The sequence below is a fragment of the Sciurus vulgaris genome (genome assembly GCF_902686455.1).
Source record: "Sciurus vulgaris genome assembly, chromosome: 14".
Taxonomy (NCBI): Eukaryota; Metazoa; Chordata; class Mammalia; order Rodentia; family Sciuridae; genus Sciurus; species Sciurus vulgaris.
Window position 1 is genome coordinate 83,857,641 of NC_136475.1, and position 20,745 is coordinate 83,878,385.

The 20,745-nt window shown below is 37.6% G+C and overlaps 1 protein-coding gene across 1 annotated transcript; it reads left to right on the forward strand.

Annotated features, from left to right (window-relative positions):
• The first annotated feature begins 1,374 nt into the window (after positions 1–1,374).
• Positions 1,375–19,728, forward strand: LAPTM4A (lysosomal protein transmembrane 4 alpha). Its single transcript, XM_079110554.1, has 7 exons — positions 1,375–1,636; positions 11,600–11,720; positions 15,400–15,476; positions 15,577–15,699; positions 17,465–17,560; positions 18,071–18,169; positions 19,124–19,728. Exons 1-7 carry the CDS (start codon positions 1,526–1,528, stop codon positions 19,196–19,198), a joined length of 702 nt encoding a protein of 233 aa, XP_078966680.1. The 5' UTR covers positions 1,375–1,525; the 3' UTR covers positions 19,199–19,728.
• Positions 19,729–20,745: the final 1,017 nt, after the last annotated feature.

The following is a 20,745-nucleotide window of genomic DNA, read 5'->3' on the forward strand; positions in this document are numbered from 1 at the left end:
AATGAAGAGCCAGGAGGTGGCACATGCCTGTAATCCCAGTGACTTGGGAGGCTGTGGCAGGAGGATTGCAAGTTCGAGGACCCACGCAATTTAGTGAGACCCTGTCTCAAAAATTTAAAAAAAAATTTTTTAAAGGTCTGGGAATGTGGCTCAGTGGTATGAGCAGATGAAGATCTATCAGTCCTGCGCTGTCATCTGTACCCCTTTCCTTCCGCACTCTTCCAACATAACGTATATATTTCAATTTTTTGTCAGTCATTACTCAGTGTTTACTCGATTATGCCTTCGTGATTATTAGTCACGGCTACACGTTGTGATATACATTGATTACTTTTGTTGTCAAAGTAGAAATCACGAGTTTCATACAAATGCTAAATGGCTAGATGTTAAAGTTTTATTTGCTCATTAGTGAGGGTCCAATAAGGTGTTAGAACCGGTTCTAAGGAGAATTCAAAGTACCCGCCTATACTGTTGAATGGGGAATGGGAAATGAATGTATAAATTGATGCTAAATGGCTTTTTCCAAAGACGGGAAAGATTCAGTATGAAGTCCAGTAAACAAGTCTTAAATGTAGTAATCAGCACAAAGAAAGGTATGTGCCCCATAAAATCAGAATACGGAGAAGGATGTGTGAGACTATGGCTGGTTTTTCGTTGAAGACACCAATAATCTGATCCATTTTGGTGCGTTTCACACTTCTCTTAAAAAAAGTCGCTCAATTGTAAAAACCAAGCAGCTAAGCAGTGCTTCCGCTTTATCTTGCTTTCACTGTCCTTAATCCTTCTGCCTTTGACAGGGTTGGATGGTATTTCTCTACCCCGACCAAGGGAGGTTTCAGAACAAGGAATGGCGGGAAGAATTCTAAAACTTTATCCTGCAGAAAGCCCTCAGTTTCAGCGGGAGCAGGACCGCTCCGGGGTTCCCCACAGGCACCGCCCCCTTTCTGCTCAACAATTGAGCTGCGCGCATAGGTCACGTGAGCAGCCCAGTCCGGTGACAAAGACAACGTGGCAAGGACAACAACGTTCAGAAAGGCCCTTCGCGCCCACTTTCTGCCATCCATTCCATCGCATTTCTCTCTCCTCTCATTAGATGCTTCTTGCCGGTCCCATCTCAGGGATGCGAACTACCAGGATACCATCGACCTAAACTATCCTAGACTCAGAGCCAGCTTGTCCTCGCCGACCGAATGCCGCTAAGGAGAGTTGCACTTCTTATTGGGCGTGAGGTCCTGTCAATCTCCAAGTTTTCCCCAATCAGAGACTCGGTTGATACAGCTTCCCGTTCCTCATTGGCTTACGTGCAGCGGAAGGTGGAAGAACAGCCGATAAGCCGAGGTCGCGCGAGAGTGGCACTCAGCGTTCAGTGCGCAGGCGCGAAAGACCTGGCAGGGGCCCGGACCGGGGGCGGGCTTGAAGACGCGTCGTTTGGCTTTGGAGACTGGGACAGAGCTGCCTCGGTTCAACCGCTGGGCGGAAAGCTTTTGTCAGGGACTGGCCAAGAACGAGGCCCGCGAGATATCCGATGGTGTCCATGACTTTCAAGCGGAGCCGCAGCGACCGGTTCTACAGCACCCGATGCTGCGGCTGTTGCCACGTCCGCACCGGGACGATCATCCTGGGGACCTGGTACATGGTAAGGGCGGGCGGGCGGGTAGGGCCTCGCCGCCCGGCGGAGTGCGCATGTGCGGGAAGTGGGGGCGCCGGGCCCGTCGGGAGGGTGGGGCTGGAGACGGGGTGTTGGGGCGAGCGGGGGCGCTTCCCCGCTTTTTTAATGCTTTAACTCCTAACCGAGTCCGGGGACCTTGAGAGAGACTTGTCCCGGAGATAGTTCCGTGCAAGAAGTTGAGGAAGGCGGGCTTTGGCGTGGCGAGGCCGGGGGTCCGGGCTGCTGGCTTTCGGTGGAGTGGGGCATTGTGTGGGTGCTTCCGCGGACTCAGGCCGTCCCCTCTCCCCGCGCACCCACGGCTCCCTGGGGTTTTTTCCCCCCTGAAGAAGCAGTCGTGAACCTCGAGGTGTAGACGAGAAAGCGAAGCAGTCCAGCCGTAGCCCAGTTTCGTTTGTGCCTGGACCTGGGTGTAGGCAGGAAGGCTTCTGTTGAAAAGTCTGTGGAGTCTCTTGGCGGCCGCACCAGTTTGCCAGGATTTACAGTTTTATTTAGTTTTTCCCTGGTGCAACCCCCTGCCTGCTTTGCTTATCAGAGCCGCTCCTTTTTTTTTTTTTAGAAGTTTTGTTGAGAGCCTACTGTGTTCTGGCCACCACATGGAAGCATTTTCTGGTTTGCAAGATCTGCATGATTCTGTCATCTCCAGGCGGGCAGTGTTTTTAAGTGGTTCACTAGTAATACCTTAGTGATTTCTGACCAGTCTTTACAGTGTCCGTTCATAGTAAAGCTATTTGCCTGTGACTTCTAAAAATGTGATTGTGTTTAGGTACTTTTAGGTTATTGTGACTTTACTGGCGCTTTGAGGAGCATCATGTATTGTTAATTCAGCCACTTTCCCTAATGACTGATTTTGTGTGTGGGTGGAGGAAGTGGTATTGGTGATACTGTGCAGTTTCTTATAATTATGTGAACTGCAAAAAAAAAAAGGAGAGATTGATCCCAGACTTTTTTTTTGTACTTACATTCCCACCCAGTGTTTGAAATCATTAGTAACCGTTTGGGCAAACACCAGATGCAAATCATCTTCAGTCAGGCAGATATTATTTCATGGCCTGCCCTCAGGGGACTAGCTGACCTCCACATCTTTGCTGACTGTCCTGTTGTTATTATTTTTTTAAAACAATCCTCTTTAATGTACTTTTAAAAAGCAATAGCAAAGCTTGAATATATAGGTTTATTTGCTTGTCCTAAGTTTATTTTCATGTTTCTTGTAGTTTTGATTTCAGAAAGTTGTGTTATTGGTACTGTATAATTATATCACGTTTTCCTTCAGAAACTGGCTTTTCTATATTTTAACTGATTTGTAATACTGGACCTCAAGTAGTTAATGACAGTCAGTTGCATTGTATTTCTAACTTCCTTTTTTGTTTCCTCTTCATTTTGGGAAGGGGCTGAGTCCTTGATTTCTTTTGTTTGTCCTTAGCTGTTTTCCATTCCTGTAAATGAATAATTCAGATCTTTAGTATCCCCTAGTCTCTTATTCAGTCCTACCCCCATTACCTCCAGAAAATGATCTGCCCTCCTCTTTAGCTGAGAGGAGTCCAACAGCCTGGGACTCTGCCTGCAAACTTCCTGTTTCTTCTCAGATCCTTGCCTCCACTCACAGGAACAAAGGACTTCCAAATCCTCAAGAAGAAAATAACCACGGTCCCTATTTCAGCCTTCCAAATGTAATTGGCTGTATTTCTTTCCACTCTTTTCCAGGCAGTTTTTTTTTACACTGTAGACTTTAGCCTATAAAAATGAAAAGAAGAGCAGGATAAAGTGGAAATTGTAAATAGGAAACTCAAAAGGTAGAGAGTGAGTTTGAATCTGTCCCCCAATTGAAGATCCTGATATGAAAAATGTGAATATTAATATGAAATATATGAATATTTCTCTTGTCTATGCTTTTTTTCATAATATTTAAAATATGCCATAGCTCTTCTTACTTTGCATGGACTTTTCAGGTTAGAAGAAATTGTGAGCTGCTTAAACCAATTGATTTGTCTTGAAGTGATTAAGAGATTTATTGACCATTTCCAATGTAAAATGTTTGGTAGATACACAGGAGTAAGTCAGAGGAGCCCTGTGTGTTTGTTTTCTTTTATATTCCCGTTATTTGCTGTGTGTTTTCTTGTCTTGAACATGACATCTGCCCTTAAGATGTTTTTATTATTTCAAATCACTTTAGGGCACAGATAAGACAAGAAAACAAAACTTCTTGTATAGTGACAAACAAGAAGGAGATAATGATCAGTCCTGATTAAGGACTGGTAAAGGGCCACTGGTTGTTTAAACAGTATTGCAGGTGATTCTCAAAAGTGTAACACCAATGCCATAGGAATTTAAAGACACTTTCTTCCTATTTGGGGAGACATGTAACACTTAGGGACTCGGATGTAGCCCCATGCCTCTAAACAAAGAGGACTTGTCCAAACTGCATTTTTTTGCCAGACGCTTTACTAAGATGGAGAAATAAGATGAGGTAGGATGTCACTTCCCTCCCTAACAACATTGTCATGGTCCCTTCCTTAATTCCCTAGCTCTCCCCTCATTCCAGGTGAGGCAGTGTGGGAATATTTATGAATCTCTTTAAGTTACCTGGGCCAAGGCTTCTGAGGTTATGATTCCTTTTGTCCTTTTGGGACTTGAAAGTGCACCCCCGTTCTGCCAGGCCCAAATACTATGTCAGTGGCTGTGTCTGACCCAGTATCATTGCTTTCTAACTATGTCTTCTACTAGTGTAGTATTAAGGTGATTATAAAGCTATCTACTAAGGTATTAATCATATGGTTTGAATAGTTCTGTGGGACATATGAAAAGCCAGAACCAGTTATGTGTGCCAGAGGTATTAGTCCTGAAGTGTTAACCTTCAGCATTTTAGATTAAAAGAAGCTTGCCTATCTAAATACCTGATTAAGAAGACATTTCAGAAAGAGTGCAAGTTTAAATTCTTGCATTTCTAAACTTGTTTTCTCTGTCATTTATTAAGTAAGTTGAAGCCAGATTATATTAAACAAGTTCCTAATGCGGTATATAGGCTTAAATTTTTATTGAACGATTTGAAAAGGGCTTAAAAGTCAGCTGCAGAATGTTTCCTTCTTTATGGTTGATGGTGTATTACAGGAATATGTTTTGAGCACTTGTAATAGTTATAAGTCCTGGGAAGACGCATTATGTAGCAAATTTTTCATGAGCATCTGGACCACAATCTAATGGTAGATTCTTGGGAGAGAAGAAGTGGAGACAGATTTCCTCAAGCAGCGTTCTCTGCAGTCCTCACCCAACTCCTCTAAATAAGTAGAGCTTGAAGCTAGCATCTTCTCTTGCACATGCTGTTTTGTGCCTGAGCGCCATTGCACATGCTCTTTCTTCCCCTGAATTGATCTTTCTCAACTCACTTTTTAAAAACTTTAGAAAGTTTTCAGACATGCAAAGAGAGTGAAATAGTACAAAAGTCTCTGTTTACTCATCACCCATCCCAACTATTGACAACATTTGCCCATTCCAGATAACTTTTTAATAGTTAGCTCACATATTTTTATGGCAGAGCTTTCCTTACTTCTTAGCCAGAGGGGATCTGTTTTCCTCATTGTACATTTGGCAAAGTTTCTGTATCCCTACTGTATATAATTATTAAACATTAGTATGATTATCTTTTTTCTTCACACATCAGATGCCCTCCAGGGCTAGGGAAGTAGCATGTAGCTCATGGTAGAGCACTTGCCTAATATGGTCATGGTCCTAGGTCCCATTTCCAGCACCACAAGAAAAAAAAGAAAAAACATAGTCCTTCTTGAAGGGAGGAGGGTGAAAATGTGTATAGTAGCTAACTTATTCATTAGAACATTTGAGGTGTTCATTAGACACTCTTGGAATAAAATGTCTTTGCCAGAAAACAACAGGAAGAAACTCAGTTTTAACTGCACATAATAGTAAGCAACAACAATACTTCTTTTCTGTATACATTAAAAAATGTCTTCTAAAGATAGTTTTGGTCTCTGTCAAATAGCACTTTTTGCTTGGTTTTGTAGACTGGTTATCCTAGGGGTTCTATCTGTGAAACCCTTGTCATGGTGCCCTGAAGCAGTATATTGTTTTAAATAATAATTTTTTTAAAAAAGTCCCCCATTCTCCAGGATAGATCATATGTTGGGCTACAAATCAAGTCTTAACAAATTTTTTTAAAAATCATATCAAATAACTTTTCTATCCACAATGTAATAAGGCTAGAGATAATAACAGGAGGAACAGTGAAAGTCAATGAAAATTAAGCACCATTCTCCTGAACAACCAACCAGTGGATCAATGAGGAAATTAAAACATTTCTTGAAGCAAATTAAAATGGAAACTACCAGAACCTATGGGATGCAGCAAAAGCAATGCTAAGAGAGACATTTATAGCAGTAAATGCTAACATCAAGAAAGTAGGAAAGTCTCAAAAAAAGCTAACATTACATTGTAAGGAACTAGAAAAACAAGAACAAATGAAACCCAAAGCCAGTAGGAGAGAAATAATAAAGAGGAAAAAAAAAAATCAATAAAATGAAGAGTTGGTTTTTTTGAAGAGGTACACAAAATTGGCAAAATCCTAGCTAGTCTAAGGAAAAAAAGACTCAAAATCAGAAATGAAAAGGGAAACATTACAATTGATACTACAGAAATGCAAAGAATCATAAGAGACTCTTACAACTGTATGCCAACTGGAAAACCTAGAAAGGAATAAATTCTTGAACATATGATCTACCAAAGTTGAACCACGAAAATAGAAAAACCTGAACAGATGAGTAACAAGTAATGAGATTCGATCAGTAATAAAATGTCTCAACAAAGTCTAGGACCTGTATAGTTTCACCACTGAATTTTACAGAATGCTTGAAGAATTAATACCATTCTTTGCAAATTATTTTAGAAAATTGGAAAGAAAGGAATTCTTCCAGACTCAAATTCTACAAGGTCAAAATCACCCTGATATGAAAATGAGAGAGACACACTCATAAAAACTACGTGTCATATTCCTGATAAACATTATTGCAAAAATTCTTCACAAAACACTAGCAAACCAAATTCAGCAGCACATTAAAAGAGAATTCACTGTGATCAAGTGAGATTCATCCTATGGATGCAAGGATGTTAAGTGTGACACATCAACAGAACCCAAGAGGGTGAACAAAGCTGGAGGCAAGACACTTCTCAACTTCAAATGTACTTCAAAGCTGTAGTAACCAAAACATCATGGTACTGGTATTAAAATAGAAACAGACTGATAGAACAGAATAAAAATCCAAAATAAACGCGCACACATACAGCCAAAAATGATTTTTGACCAATGAGCTAAGAACACACACCTGGGTAACAAACACACCCTTCAATTAATGGTGCTAGAAAAATGGCATGTCCGTATGTAAAAGAAAGAGACTACACCCCCATCTCTCACCATAAACCAAAAAGAAAAATGCTTAAAATGGATTAGAATTTTAAATGTGAAACCTGAAACTCTAAAAGTAACTAGAAGAGAAAAGGGGAAACACTGACATTAGTCTGGACAATGTTTTGGACAAGAACACAAACAGGCAACAAAATAAAAAGTGGACAAATGGAATTACATCAAATAAACTGTACAGCAGAAGAAATATCAACAGAGTGAAGAGACAACATACAGAATGGAGAAAATAATTTCAAATTATCTGATTTAATATCCAAAATATATAAGGAACTCAGACAACAGCAAAAGCAAATAATCCAACTTTAAAATGGAAAAATGATCCAAATAGGCATTTCTTAGAAGAAGATACAGAAATGACCAACAAATATATGAAGAAATGCTCTTCCTCACAAATTATCAGGGAAACACAAATCACAATCACAATGAGATTATCAATGGTTCTGATCAGAAATCCCAGCAACTCAGGAGGTGAGGCTAGAGGGCAGCAAGTTCGAGGTCAGCCTGGGTGACTTCATGAAATCCTACCTCAAAATATAAAAGAACTGGGGATGTAGCTCAGTGGCGGAGTGCTTACCTAGCATGTGGTTCAAAAAAAAAAAAAAAAAAAAAAAAAAAAATTAAAAGTAGAACTCCGTAATAATCCAGTAATCCCACTAGTAGGTAGTTTTCCAAAAAAATTAAATCAGTATATCAAAAGAGATAAACTGTAATTCCGTGTGTATTATAGCATTATTCACAGTAGCTATCAGCTGAGGTGTCCATTGAATGTATAAAGAAAGCGGGTTTATATCCACAGTGGAATACTGTTCAGCCATAAAAATGAACAAATTCTGTCATTTGTGGCAACATGGATGAAACTGTTCGACGAAATAAGCCAAGCACAGAAAGACAAATACCACATGATTGTACTCATGTGGAATCTAAAACAGCTGAGCTCATAGAACTAGTGAGCAGAATAGTGATTACTAGAGACTATGGAAGGGAGTTGGAGAGAAACAGCTGGGTAGGAGTAAGTGTTGGTATCCTTTTGCACAGAAGGTGATTATAGCTGTCAGTATTGCATTGCATCATTCAAAATAAAGAGGATTTTGGATGTTATCATAAGGAAATGATAAATATGATCTTATGTATCTTAAGTTCATAGATACACTGTATAAAATGGACCAAAATGTCACACTGTACTCCATAAAGATACAATTATTACCTATCATTAAAGAAAATTTAGAAAATACAACAAACAGTCCCTTCCCCCAGGCGTCAAAGTCCCTAAAGAATTCTGAGATGGGTGTAAGCAAAGAGGTGTTACTCTCCTGAGGCTGAGTGCCTACATGATTTGATACTGCTCTTTTGAATAAGTCATATTTGACACATCTGTTTTTTGTTTTGTTTACTCGAAGGATTGAATTTCAAGTGGGGTCCTACATTCAGCAATGTGTCCATGACCTGTGTTGTTAATGCATGCTGCCTGCCCTACCTCTCCATACTATAGAATTTAGAAGTTAAGCCTTTATTAATTTCATTTGTATCTTTCTTTGCTGAATATAGTCAAAGGGGAAAAATAAATCAGGAGTAAATATTTTGGAATAATTTATACATAGTTGTAGGGTGTTTCAGAAATTTTTTTATTGTAGGACTGTAGTTAATTGTATGTATTTTTGAAAAATTGAACATGGAACTTAGTAGAAATGTCAGCTGAAATCAAAGTAAATTGCTAGGACCTGTACAGCATAGGTGCTTAGTGGTGAGTCTCTTTAGGATTATAAGGTGAGTTTTCCAGACTGATACCTTAAAATGAAAGTTGAGGCTTCAATGAAATAATCTTATGGAATGTAATTAACTCAAGGAAGATCTGAAAACTTGTTTGAGCTTAATGAAATTGCACTCAAATTTATTTTGCCATTTTCTAATCCTTCTGATTATTGATTAGACCTATGGTTTATTTTGTTTAATATTCAAAGGTGTGACCCACAGTGAAGTGAAATTCAAAGTTAATAGTAATATTAATAATATTCGAAGTTAGTAGCAGTGGAAGAATCTGTGGCTTATCCATAGAAGAAAAGATATATATATATATATATATATATATATATATATATATATATATATATATATTTTCAGTATTGGGAATTGAACCCTGGGGTGCTCTGTCACATAAGCTACATCCCTACCCTTTTTTTTAAATTTTATTTTGAGACAGGATCTACGTTGCCCATACTGGCTCAAACTTGGGATCCTCCTGCCTCAGCCTCCTGAGTAGCTGGGATTACAGATGTATACTACTGCACTTGGCTGAAAAAAAGATTTTTAAAATAAGCCCCATAAGTGATAAGAATATTTAATAGTTAAAGCTTCTATATATTCTTGGCATTTTCTTCAGTTAGAAACTGAATTTGCATGTTTTTCTTCACATAAGAGTATCTTTCTGTGCAGAACTTTTTAACTGCACAAAATTGGTTTCTGTACACAGAATAACATTTCAGTTGATACATTTGAATGTTCAGTAATTAATTCATCTATTACATTAACTTATTCAAATATCACATACACTGGCCAAAACCTTTTTGCAACAAAAGTAGGTAACCAAAAAATTGTTCTTCACCTTGGGAGCTACCTTGCAAATATGATGTCCCTTGCAAGTGTTCTTAAGTTGAAGGGTAAAGTGCCTTGCTCAAAGGCACTGACCATATTTATTTTAAAAATTTCAAGTAAAAACATTTTACAGCCTTAGATGATGGTTTCTTTTGGAAAGACCTTGAATAGGAAGGAGTGTCATAGGAATGGTTACAAGTAACCGTGTAGTGCAGAGAAGCAGGTGTCTTAAAAACCAGTTTCAAATCATACTTCTTTCCTTAGCTAAGTGAACTTAACATAAGTTTCTTTAGCTTTACTCGGTCTTGGTTTTCATATCTGCAAATGAACTTTAGTAGTATTTACTAAATAAGTGAGGTTATATGTGTAAATAGACTGGTCATAGAATAGATCCTTAATAAATACTGGTTAATTCTGAATTTGATTATGTGATATTGTCACATCACCTGACCTAAAGATGAAGCTTGGTCTGCTTGACCAAAGAATGTGTGTCAAATGACTTGATTGGTAAAAAGAAAACATATTTCTTGTGTTTTATGCATCATTCAGGGTGGAAAGGAGAGAAGTACATAATTGAGTTTGTTTAAAATACTGTCAGTGGGGCTCTGATATACCTTGAAAGTATCAAATGTTCATATGTTCACTAAGGAGAGAAGGGCAAATCCTGTGAACTTTAGATAGGGAAGGCTATCTCTTATCCTCATAGGATTTCTATATTGAATCATTAACAAGACTGTTTCTGAGCTCTTAAAGGCAGAACAGATCATTTATTTATTTATTTATTTATTTATTTATTTATTTATTTATTTATTTATTTATTTTCTGTGGTGCTGGGGATTGAACCCAGGGCCTTGTACTCAATAGGCAAACACTCTACCAACTGAGCTATCTCCCCAGCCCCTCAGATCATATATTTAAATGCAGAAAGCTGAGAAATGTAGAACGTAAAAATCTAAATCCAAAAAATCATGATGCGCAAGAATGTAATAAGATGAAATTCAGTTACAAATACATTAAGACCTGCGCTTGGGTCTCTGAATCCAACTGTACATACAAATTATAACTGGTAGCTTAGCAGGATCAAGTGGGGAAAAAAATTAGGTGTTTTAGGGAGTTAGCTCTTATGTGATATTCAGAAAATCTATAAAACCAGTGCAATGGCAGGTTGCATTAACTGAAATTTGTTAGCTGGAATGGGGAGCTGAAGCCTTGTGTTCTGATCATGCTGATCTTAGCTCATTTTGATAGTGTGTGCATCAGACTAGAGCTTATGAAAAGAGGAGTGCAAAAGAGAAATAGCGCAGTAGCTGGAAAACATGCTAGGTAGAGGAATGGTTAAAGGACCTAAGTGTTTGTTCTAGTAGAGACAGGATTTGCAGGAGCACTTACTTAGAAGGGAGCACATAGACTCAAACCGTAGGATTAAGACCAGTAGGTGAAAGTTAAGTGGCAGAGTGAAAGCCTTTTAAGCATTTGGGTGTGGCTCCAGCCGAAATGAGCTCTCATCAGTGGGTAGGGATGCTGTGGAGGGGTTTCAGGCATACGAATGAATTGTAGCTTCTTCAGACATAGAGATTATGAGGTTCATATGTGAATAAGTTTGTGCTTCTGCATGTGAACAGTTTGTAATAATTCCCTAGTTTTAATTTTTGTGCGGTTTTTTTCTGATGTATTGTTATTAACACAGGATTTAGTGCCTTATCTGTGAAATGGTTAATATTAAATTTATACCTGATAGTTTACTTTTAAACTATTTTCATAGGAGTAATTGTGTATCCTTTATCTCAGATTGGTCCCTACCATTTTATATCTTTGTTACTTCAAGTAAAACAATTTTAAATAAGGGACAACACCTAGAAATTTTGCTAAAGACTTTTTTGATAGTAATGTAATTGATGAAATGTTACCTTTCACAGGTGGTAAACCTGTTGATGGCAATTTTGCTGACTGTAGAGGTGACTCATCCAAACTCAATGCCAGCTGTCAACATTCAGTATGAAGTCATTGGTAATTACTATTCATCTGAAAGAATGGCCGGTAGGTGTTTAGTCAAAAACAAAATATTCTCTTCTAATTTTACATGTATAAAACCAGTTTAATTTGTATGCTATTTAAATGAAGATTGATTAAATTATGCTTCAAAGGGTTAAATAAGTTGCATAATAAGGGGTAACGGAAGCTCAATGATATTTAAACTACTTACTGAGACAAGTATTTTGGTGAGTTTTTTCAAAGATTTTTGGTGTAAGCAGAAAATGTAATGGACTGCTACATTTTTGAGAAATGTGTAGTTGTGTACGTTGTCAGGGGGATGAGGGAAATAAAAGTGAAATGTAAACCTTTGAGGGCTAGCCAACAAGTGTAGTTGGTGTGGGAGATTTGCCCATGGAGCAAATAGACTATTACAAAATACATAAAATACAAATTATTTGAATATTTGGTGATATATTTTTCAGGGTCATAATTCTATATATAGTATAATTTATATGGAGTGATAATTAACACTGAGATAAATAGTGTAACCCTAGAACATTCATATAAATTGCCTTGTAAGCCTGTTTATTCTCTCATAACAGTAATTTTTTTTTTTTTATCATTTAGTACAGAGCCAGTTGTGGCACATACGGGTAATCCCAGCAACTCAGAAGGCTGAGGCAGGAGGATTCTAAGTTTGAGGCTTGCCTCAGCAACTTAGTGAGACCCTGTCTCAAAATAAAAAGTATAAGAAAGGACTAGGATGTAGCTCAGTAGTAAAGTGCCCTTGGATTCAATCCCCAGGACCAAAAATAAAAATAAAATACAGGTACAGAAAAATTCTAGAGATTTTATGTTATTATAAATCGTGATAAATTTAATATTGGAATAGAAAATTATGCCTCAGATTTTTCAGCATTTATTTTATTTCACTTCAGAATACTATTCTGAGTTCACATGTGTATGTTACATTTATATTATAGGATCTTGATTCTCAGATTTTTAGCTTTATTAGCTTTTAATATGAAATTGTGAGCTGTGTAATATTTGTGATCCATTGATGAAGGTTTGTATCTGTTTAGTTGTTAATTCAAATAATTATCTCTCACAGGGCTAACTTCATTTTCCAGGAGACAAGAATTTCGTGACTGTCATGCATAGTAGTACAAAAACAGCTAACAGTTGTTTATGTTTTTGGAAGTGATTTTTAAGAAATGATTTTTAAATGCTTTTTAAAAAAGTGATTCTTTTTAGATTAATTCTTTGTGTTTTCACTGTGATAGGAGAAGTAACAAGAACATATTATAAGTAGTCCTTTTTGGCATTTTTTTTTTCCTCAGTAATCTGTTTTTATTTGAAAACCCAAAAAGAATAGTAAATAAAAATTTTAGCTATTACTTTTTGGTAATTTCAAAATTTTACTGTAGGCCATAAAATTTTAATTAACCTGTTAATGTCAGCATATACCCTGGCATGTATATTTCTTCTAAAAATGAGACATAGAAAAAGGATTTAATGGTTATTGAGATTCTTACTGGGCTGTAACTGTGAAGTCATGAGTTCAGTGCATATTGCGTAAATATTTTGCAATAAAATATTTTTTACTGCTATAAAGAAAATGAGATGCATTCATTATTAAATTTTTGTTAATTATAATTGTACTTTTTTAGTCAGCTTTTCACTATTGTGACTAAAGGATATGACCAAACAACTGTAGAGGAGGAAAGGTTATTTGAGGGCTCTTGGTTTCAGAGGTCTTAGTCCATAGAAGGCTGGCTGCATTCTTTGGGGCTTCAGGCTGAACATCATGGCAAGAGTATATGGCAGAGGGAAGCAGCTCACGTCAGCAGCTTATGTCGTGGTGGTCAGGAAGCAGAGAGACTCCACTTGCCAGATACAAATATATGCGTCAAAGCCACCATGCTCCGGTTCCCACCTCCTCTGCCCTCCCCTACCACTTCAGTTACCACTCAGTTACCACTCAGTTAATCCCTTTCAGAGGATTAACTCTCTGGTTAAGACACTCACCACCCAGTCATTTCTCCTGAACTTTCTTGCATTGTCTCACACATGAGCTTTTAGGGGATATCACATGTAAACCATAACAGTACTAAAGCCCTTATTTTTGAGAGAATATAAAAATATGTAGTTCTTAGTTGTATAATAGTTTTTGTTTCTTTGGAAGTTGATTTTCCCACAAACCCAGTTAATTGCTGATCATTGACCTGATGGCCAGTTTTAAATAATGATTTTTGTGATTATTTCTACTCAGCTAAAGAAGATGTGGCAGTCAGTATACACAAACCACTTCCACAGCATGCATAAGCTCTTTTTTAAATATGCATCTAGACTCATTTACTTTTACTTTGGAAATGTGTTAGCCCAGGGAGATCCTGGAAGAGGTTCCTGAACGCCATGGTGGCTGGAATCCTGCAACTTTTGTCTCCCGCTTTTGTTTGCTTTGTTCATTCACCAGTTCTGGAGTGTCTGTCGTTTCAGGCAGTATATGCCTTTCCTATCTGCCACTCAGGCACTGTTTAGCTACTTCTACTTCCAGTGGAAGATTCTGAACTTATTGTTTCACAACTTCAGAAATCAAAATAAGTGTGCAGTTTCCCATAACAGATTCATAAAAATGGGTTATTTGAATTCTAAACTTTGAACTTTTATAATACCTATATCCTGTTTAACTTCATAATTTGTTTATGTCTGAATTCTTATAAATAGCATTCTGTATCCCACAACAGGAAGGTTCTTTAAATCCTTAATATTTAGCTATTCAATATTCTCCAAGAATAAATAAGAGGACTGATTATTTAATGCCAAATACTGAGGATGTTTGTACTGCTCAGTGGTAAGATTACATATAAGTGTATCCAGTGGTGTGAAAATTTAGCAATAATTTTAATCATCATTACTAATGTCCTCCAATTTCTTTATATCTGTCCATAGTCACAAAATCAACTATAGATTTGTACCCCCCCCCCAAAAAAAAAGTCAAGTGTGGTTTGAGTACTTCATAAAAAAATAGGTTGTAAAAACAGAAAAAATAGTGAACATAGGTTAATGGAGGATCGGATCAATCTGAGAAAGAATTGAGGCACAAAGAAGAAAATAGATCTGTATGAAATGGAGAAGCCAGAATGCAGGAGCAATGAGTTTAAATGTTTGGAATGTTAGTATAGGGTGGAGGAGATTAATGGAAAATTTGAATTTCAGGTTGTATTTCATCTGAGGCAAGAAGTAGCATCTATACTTTTCTGTGTAATACATGTCTTTTAAGCAAATACCAGGTTTCCCTTCCATTTAAACCCTACTCATCTCACAAGACCAAACTTGTGTCATTTCTTTCACAGTTTTTCCTGATTTTCAAGGCCAAGTTCATTGTTTCTGCTTCTGTTACAGCACTTGCCATGTTGGATTGTAATTACCTGTTTGTACATCTTTAGGCTTGTGGGCTTGTCTTCCTAGCAGAGCATATAGTTCATGTGCCACCCTAAACAAATATTATTAGATTCTTGCAGCAATTAACAAATAATAGCTTTGAATGAATTTCTCAAGATTCATTTCTTAATTCTGAGACTTAAGTATGTTTTGTTGTTTTTGTTGTTTTCCTGTCTTGGATGATCCTTGATCTTTCCATAGTTTACATTTGAACACTTTTGGCTAACTGTAAAACATTTGTGTTTTGTTCTTTTTGTTGTATAAGTATCTTAATTTATATCTGTTTTTGTTTTCTTAGATAATGCCTGTGTTCTTTTTGCCGTCTCTGTTCTTATGTTTATCATCAGTTCAATGCTGGTATATGGAGCAATTTCTGTAAGTATGCCATCTTTTCAGCTTTTAGAGTTTGCACTTTACTGAGTCTTACTTAGTTATGCCTACATTTGCTAAAATATGTGCTTATTTTCTTCTGCAGTATCAAGTGGGTTGGCTGATTCCATTCTTCTGTTACCGGCTTTTTGACTTTGTTCTCAGTTGCCTGGTTGCTGTCAGTTCTCTCACTTATTTGCCAAGAATCAAAGAATATCTGGATCAATTAGTAAGTGTGTGCTAATTAAATTATATATTTTTATTTTAAGTGAAATATTTTACTTGATATTTGCTTGATATTTTACTTGATATAAAATATTTTACTTGAGGCATCCTTAGGTACTGTTTTTAAGTACCCTATGTTTTTTGAAGTATCTTAAAGTAACTACCATGTGAAAACTTAAGATGAAAATATAGTATCTTCTTAAAATTTGTACAGTTCAGTATTGCAAGTTCTTAAAGATGGAGCATGTGGAAGACGTAGTTCAGTTTTTGTTTTTTAGTATATACTACAGGTTTAAAAATTTGCCTGTATTTGGTGCTCATTAAATTATTGGTGTTTTGTCTTTATAGGCATTCGTAGCAAACAACTGAGTGCCTACTATGTCCTTAGCCCTATGCTAGACACCATTGGTGAATGCTGTGAACACAGAGTTGACTTCCCTCTCTTTAGGGAACATACCATGTATTTGGGGCATTAAGATATATGAACATGTTGTCTGGGATAATGAATTGGAGCTGTCACACAGTCACAATAAGAACAGATTAGTGCCACATAGTAGGGCAGGGGACACTGAGCTGAAGTGGCCAAATAGGGTTTCCTGAAAGAGTTTCGAAAGGAGGTGTGGAGTCCAGAGAGATGATGAAAATGTTCTAGAGAAATGAGAGTCCTTGAGGCGAGAAGGAACATGATCTGGTCAAGGAACTGAGAGATGGCTATGGTGGCCAGCACACAGATGGCAGGTGAGAAAGCAGCAGTTGATGAGGCTGGAGAGGGCCTGTTGGCTTGATCACCTGTAGTTAGAGGCTTCATAAGAACTGTTCTCTGATCGTGTCATCTCTGTCTGAAAAATCTCAAATGGTGGCCCTGTCTTCTGTGTCTAACATCCTTAGTGGAGCATTCTCCCCTGCACTGGCTACATTCAGTATATGCAAAGGTACAGAATGAATTTGCTCTTCCTTTTACAGATCCCACCATTTCCCCCACTCTGTTAGATTCACTTCATCCCATGTACTTCCTCTGTTGGCTAATGTATAAATCCTAACTTCTTTTCTAGTGCCTTTTCCCCAAAACTTACCTCATTGCTTTGCTCATAGCCAGGGTTGAGTGTTTAAATGAAGATAGCTGATTCTTCTCAGTAGAACCTAGTATGCCTATAGTAAATTGTATGGTTGTGCCTGGCTCTTTTTGCCTATCTATCTGATGAGGAGTTGAGACAACCAACTAGCTTTCAGAAAAATTATTTTCTCCAGAACTAACTGACCCATGGAGTTAGGTAGATGTCAGTACCTCCTGATCTACTGACCTAAGGGACAAATCCTGGGTTCCATATAGGAGGTTGTGTTTTGCCAAAGACTGGCAAGGTGGAAAATAGTAGAAAGTAAGGAGAAAATAAGCTCAGTTGGACTCCTTAAGGGATATTCTGGATATTTAAACAAGTGTAGTTTAAGTGATTAATGATATTGAGTCTTAAAAGCACTTTGAATTAAAACTTATTTAAAAAGTTTTATTAGACTATTACTTCTGACTTTGGTGCCTTTTTAATTTTATTTTATATATTTATTTTTATATGGGGGACTGAACCTAGCACTGAGCCACATCCTCAGCCCTTTTTTATATTTTTTTAATTTAGAGACAGGGTCTCTAAATTGCTTAGCATGCACTACCATGCCCAACTTTTGTTTGGATTCTTAAAATGATCCCTAGGTTATTACAGATTCCAGGTGCTATGACTAAATTGTAAATTGCATGTATATGTTTATGTTTTTAATAGCCTGATTTTCCCTACAAAGATGACCTCCTTGCATTGGACTCCAGCTGCCTGCTGTTCATTGTTCTTGTGTTCTTTGTGGTATTTATCATTTTTAAGGTAAGTTGCTAAATCTCTGGGCAACTGGTGAGACATAACACTGCCTTTCAAACCTTTTCACTGCCTTATCTCTTCCCAGGTCACAGTTGATTGAGGACTTATGGTGACAGTGTTTATAAGTAGTAGAGGTAGCCTCCAGGGGTATTCTCTGTCTTGTTGCCAGGGAATGGTTGAAAGTGTCAGGATCTTTCCACAAGTGAAGGAACCTCCCTTACATTTTTGAAAGTGGTTCATGATTTGTATTGGAAATCTGTTACAATTCAGAACCCCAGAATATCTTTTGCAACACAGTGATTAACAGACTTGAGTTGAAACCCCAACTCTAGTTTCTTTGGGAAACTTCTGACATCTAGATGAGAACCAGGAGTTGAAAAGGACCTGTCCTATGCTAGGTCCTGACAGGTGTTCCTCTTTCAGAGAACATGGGGGGGAGTGTTGGAAGTCACCTGCATTTTAGAATAGGTAGTCTGTTGAGTTTCTGTCATGTAAATTTCATTTCTATCTTTTCAGGCTTATCTAATTAACTGCGTTTGGAACTGCTACAAATATATCAACAACAGAAACGTGCCAGAGATTGCCGTGTACCCTGCCTTTGAAGCACCTCCACAGGTTAACCGCTATTTCTTAGTGTTAAGATATTGCTGGCCATTATTAATTGTTCCAAAAAAACATGGAGTTTGACCTTCTTTTCTGTGCCATAACTCTGATTTGGGGCATGAAATATTAAATTCCATAGGATTCAGCTCTTCCTAGTTAGAATCCTGGATACACACGCTAGAAAGTCTCTATACTGCCCATTGTATCCATTTGGCTGTTAAGTTTATTCATTAGTGGTCCCCAAGAGTGTTGTTTGTGGGACACATAAGATAGGAAACAGCTATGCTAAGTCGTTTAGCCTGTGGGAATTCTGTGGATGGATACATAGAGTACTAGTAACTGAAATTTACGTTGTTTAAAAAAACAAAACAAAACCATATGATCCAAAGGAAGGGCTGATCTGCGTGTGCAGAGATGGCTGTGATGGGTTCTGTGGGTCTGATGAGGAGGCCTGTGTTTCGGAGCCCTCGAATTGCTCCTATACTATCTTCCCAGATGGTTCAACACAAGGTTAGAGAGCCACCCTAGAGGACGTGGTAGAAGTTCATGCTTCTTTGACTCCAAACAGATTCTGATGGAACAGACTCCAGCATCTTAGAGGCTTCCTGTAGTGTGGTTCAGTGGGGCCCTGTCACCCCAGTCCTCAGTTCCTGAGGTGTCATCGGCATTGATACTTCATTGGAACAAGGGGAGAGCAGGGACAACTAGTGCTTGTCAAGGAATCCTTGTTACCTCAGAGTTAGTCAGAATTAGAGTTAAAATTCTCCTTGTCTCCAGCCTTCCGTCCATGATGTCTAGCAAAGACGGGTCAGATCTCAGTTGCATGGATCTCTATCCTCAGGAACTGTGGAGATAATAGTTTCTTCTGCTCTTCTCTGTAGGTTTGTGTATCTTTATTAGGAGATACTCTGAAAGCTGAAAATTATTCCGGAATTTTAAGTCCCATGTTCTTTTCTGTCTTTTTAGTATGTTTTGCCAACCTATGAAATGGCAGTGAAGATGCCTGAGAAGGAACCACCACCTCCTTACTTACCTGCCTGAAGACGCTCCGCCTCTGTCAATAAACCCTATACCAGCTTCTTGTCTCGTTTATTTTACAGAGTGCTGCACTACAGGGCTCTTCAAACTTATTTGATATAAAATACATTGTCTTTTGTGTAAGCATTTATTTTCAAACACTAAGGAACTTTTTGGACATTCATTAAAAGTCTTGTTTTTTTAAGTCTATTACAGTTTAATACTTTTCAAAGACAATCTAGATTAAAAACAACAAAGTGCCATTGTATGCCTTTAACTGGGGGTAGGGAGGAAGTATTCTCCACATATTTTCTTTTTTTAACTTTGCACTTTCTTTATATAATGGTTTGTGTCTTGGTTATTTGCTGCCCAGGAAGAGTGAATTCAGTATTCAGGATGAGTGAGTTGGGTATAAGATCTGAAGTTTTCAGCTGTAAAACCAGGAAAAATATATAACATTTTGAATGGACCGTGGAAGATGATGGTTGCATGTTTCTAATTTGTATGTTTCCATCTTTGTGATAAGATGCTTTAATAAATCTCTTAAATATTCACTATTGTCATTTTTCAAAACTTTTTTTTTTTGGTAGATAAAGTCCAAATTTTCTGTTACAATATACAGTCATATCTCAGCTTAATGACAGGGATATATTCTGAGAAGTGAGTCAGGAGGCGATTTCCTCATGAGCATCAGAGTGCACTCACAAACCTTGGTGTGTAGGTCAGTCACTCAGTATGGCCTCTTGATTACAGTTAAGATACAAAGCTACTTCAAGTGTGAACTTTTCTTAAGTAGGAATACACTCTAACTATAGTAAATACATAAACGAGTAATCTAGTCATTATCAAGTGTTAAGTACCGTACATAATTGTGTGGTAGTTTTACATGATTGGCAAAGTGGTAGATTTGTTAACACCAGCATCACTACAGACACGTGCCTGCCGCTTTGCACTTGGACATTCCAACAACTACAGCATGTCACCAGGTGATCATTTTTCACTTCCATTGGAATCTTAGGAGACCACAGTCATACACGTGGTCTGTGCTGGACGGAAACATGTGGTATGTGACTATATTCAGACTCCTGTTATATGAGGATCCAAATTAGACTTATTTTGGAAGCATTTCTTCAATCTCGTAATGCAGGACTATTACTTGAAGTTAAAGTGAAGATACTTGTTGGATCATAGGCCAGAAATACTTAATGTTGATGGTTTGCTAGAAAAATTATGTGATAATTGTACTGAGCTTTGTTTTTATGTTGTAATCATTTCACTAGGTAATGAATTAGTTCAAGAATAATTCAAATTAAAATGCATCAATTGCTCATTAGAGGGGAACCAATAAGTCTAGACATCTAATGAATAAAACTAGAGATCCGATGATATAGTGCAAGGACTGTAGTTAGTGACTCTATACACAGGAATCTGGTAATATGTGCTCTTGCCACACCACCCAGGTGACCATAGAAAGTGATGGATAGGTCAATTTGACTATAGTAGTCATTTTGCTATGTATATGAAAAGAGCATGTACACCTTAAATATATGCAGTCTTAAAAAGTTTGGGAA

Excerpts from the sequence above, each read along its gene's own strand:
- LAPTM4A (XM_079110554.1), top strand. The coding sequence starts at position 1,526 with ATGGTGTCCATGACTTTCAAGCGGAGCCGCAGCGACCGGTTCTACAGC. Across the intron at positions 15,700-17,464 it reads AAGAATATCTGGATCAATTA|CCTGATTTTCCCTACAAAGA; the intron begins GTAAGTGTGTGC and ends TGTTTTTAATAG. Across the intron at positions 18,170-19,123 it reads CCTTTGAAGCACCTCCACAG|TATGTTTTGCCAACCTATGA; the intron begins GTTAACCGCTAT and ends CTGTCTTTTTAG.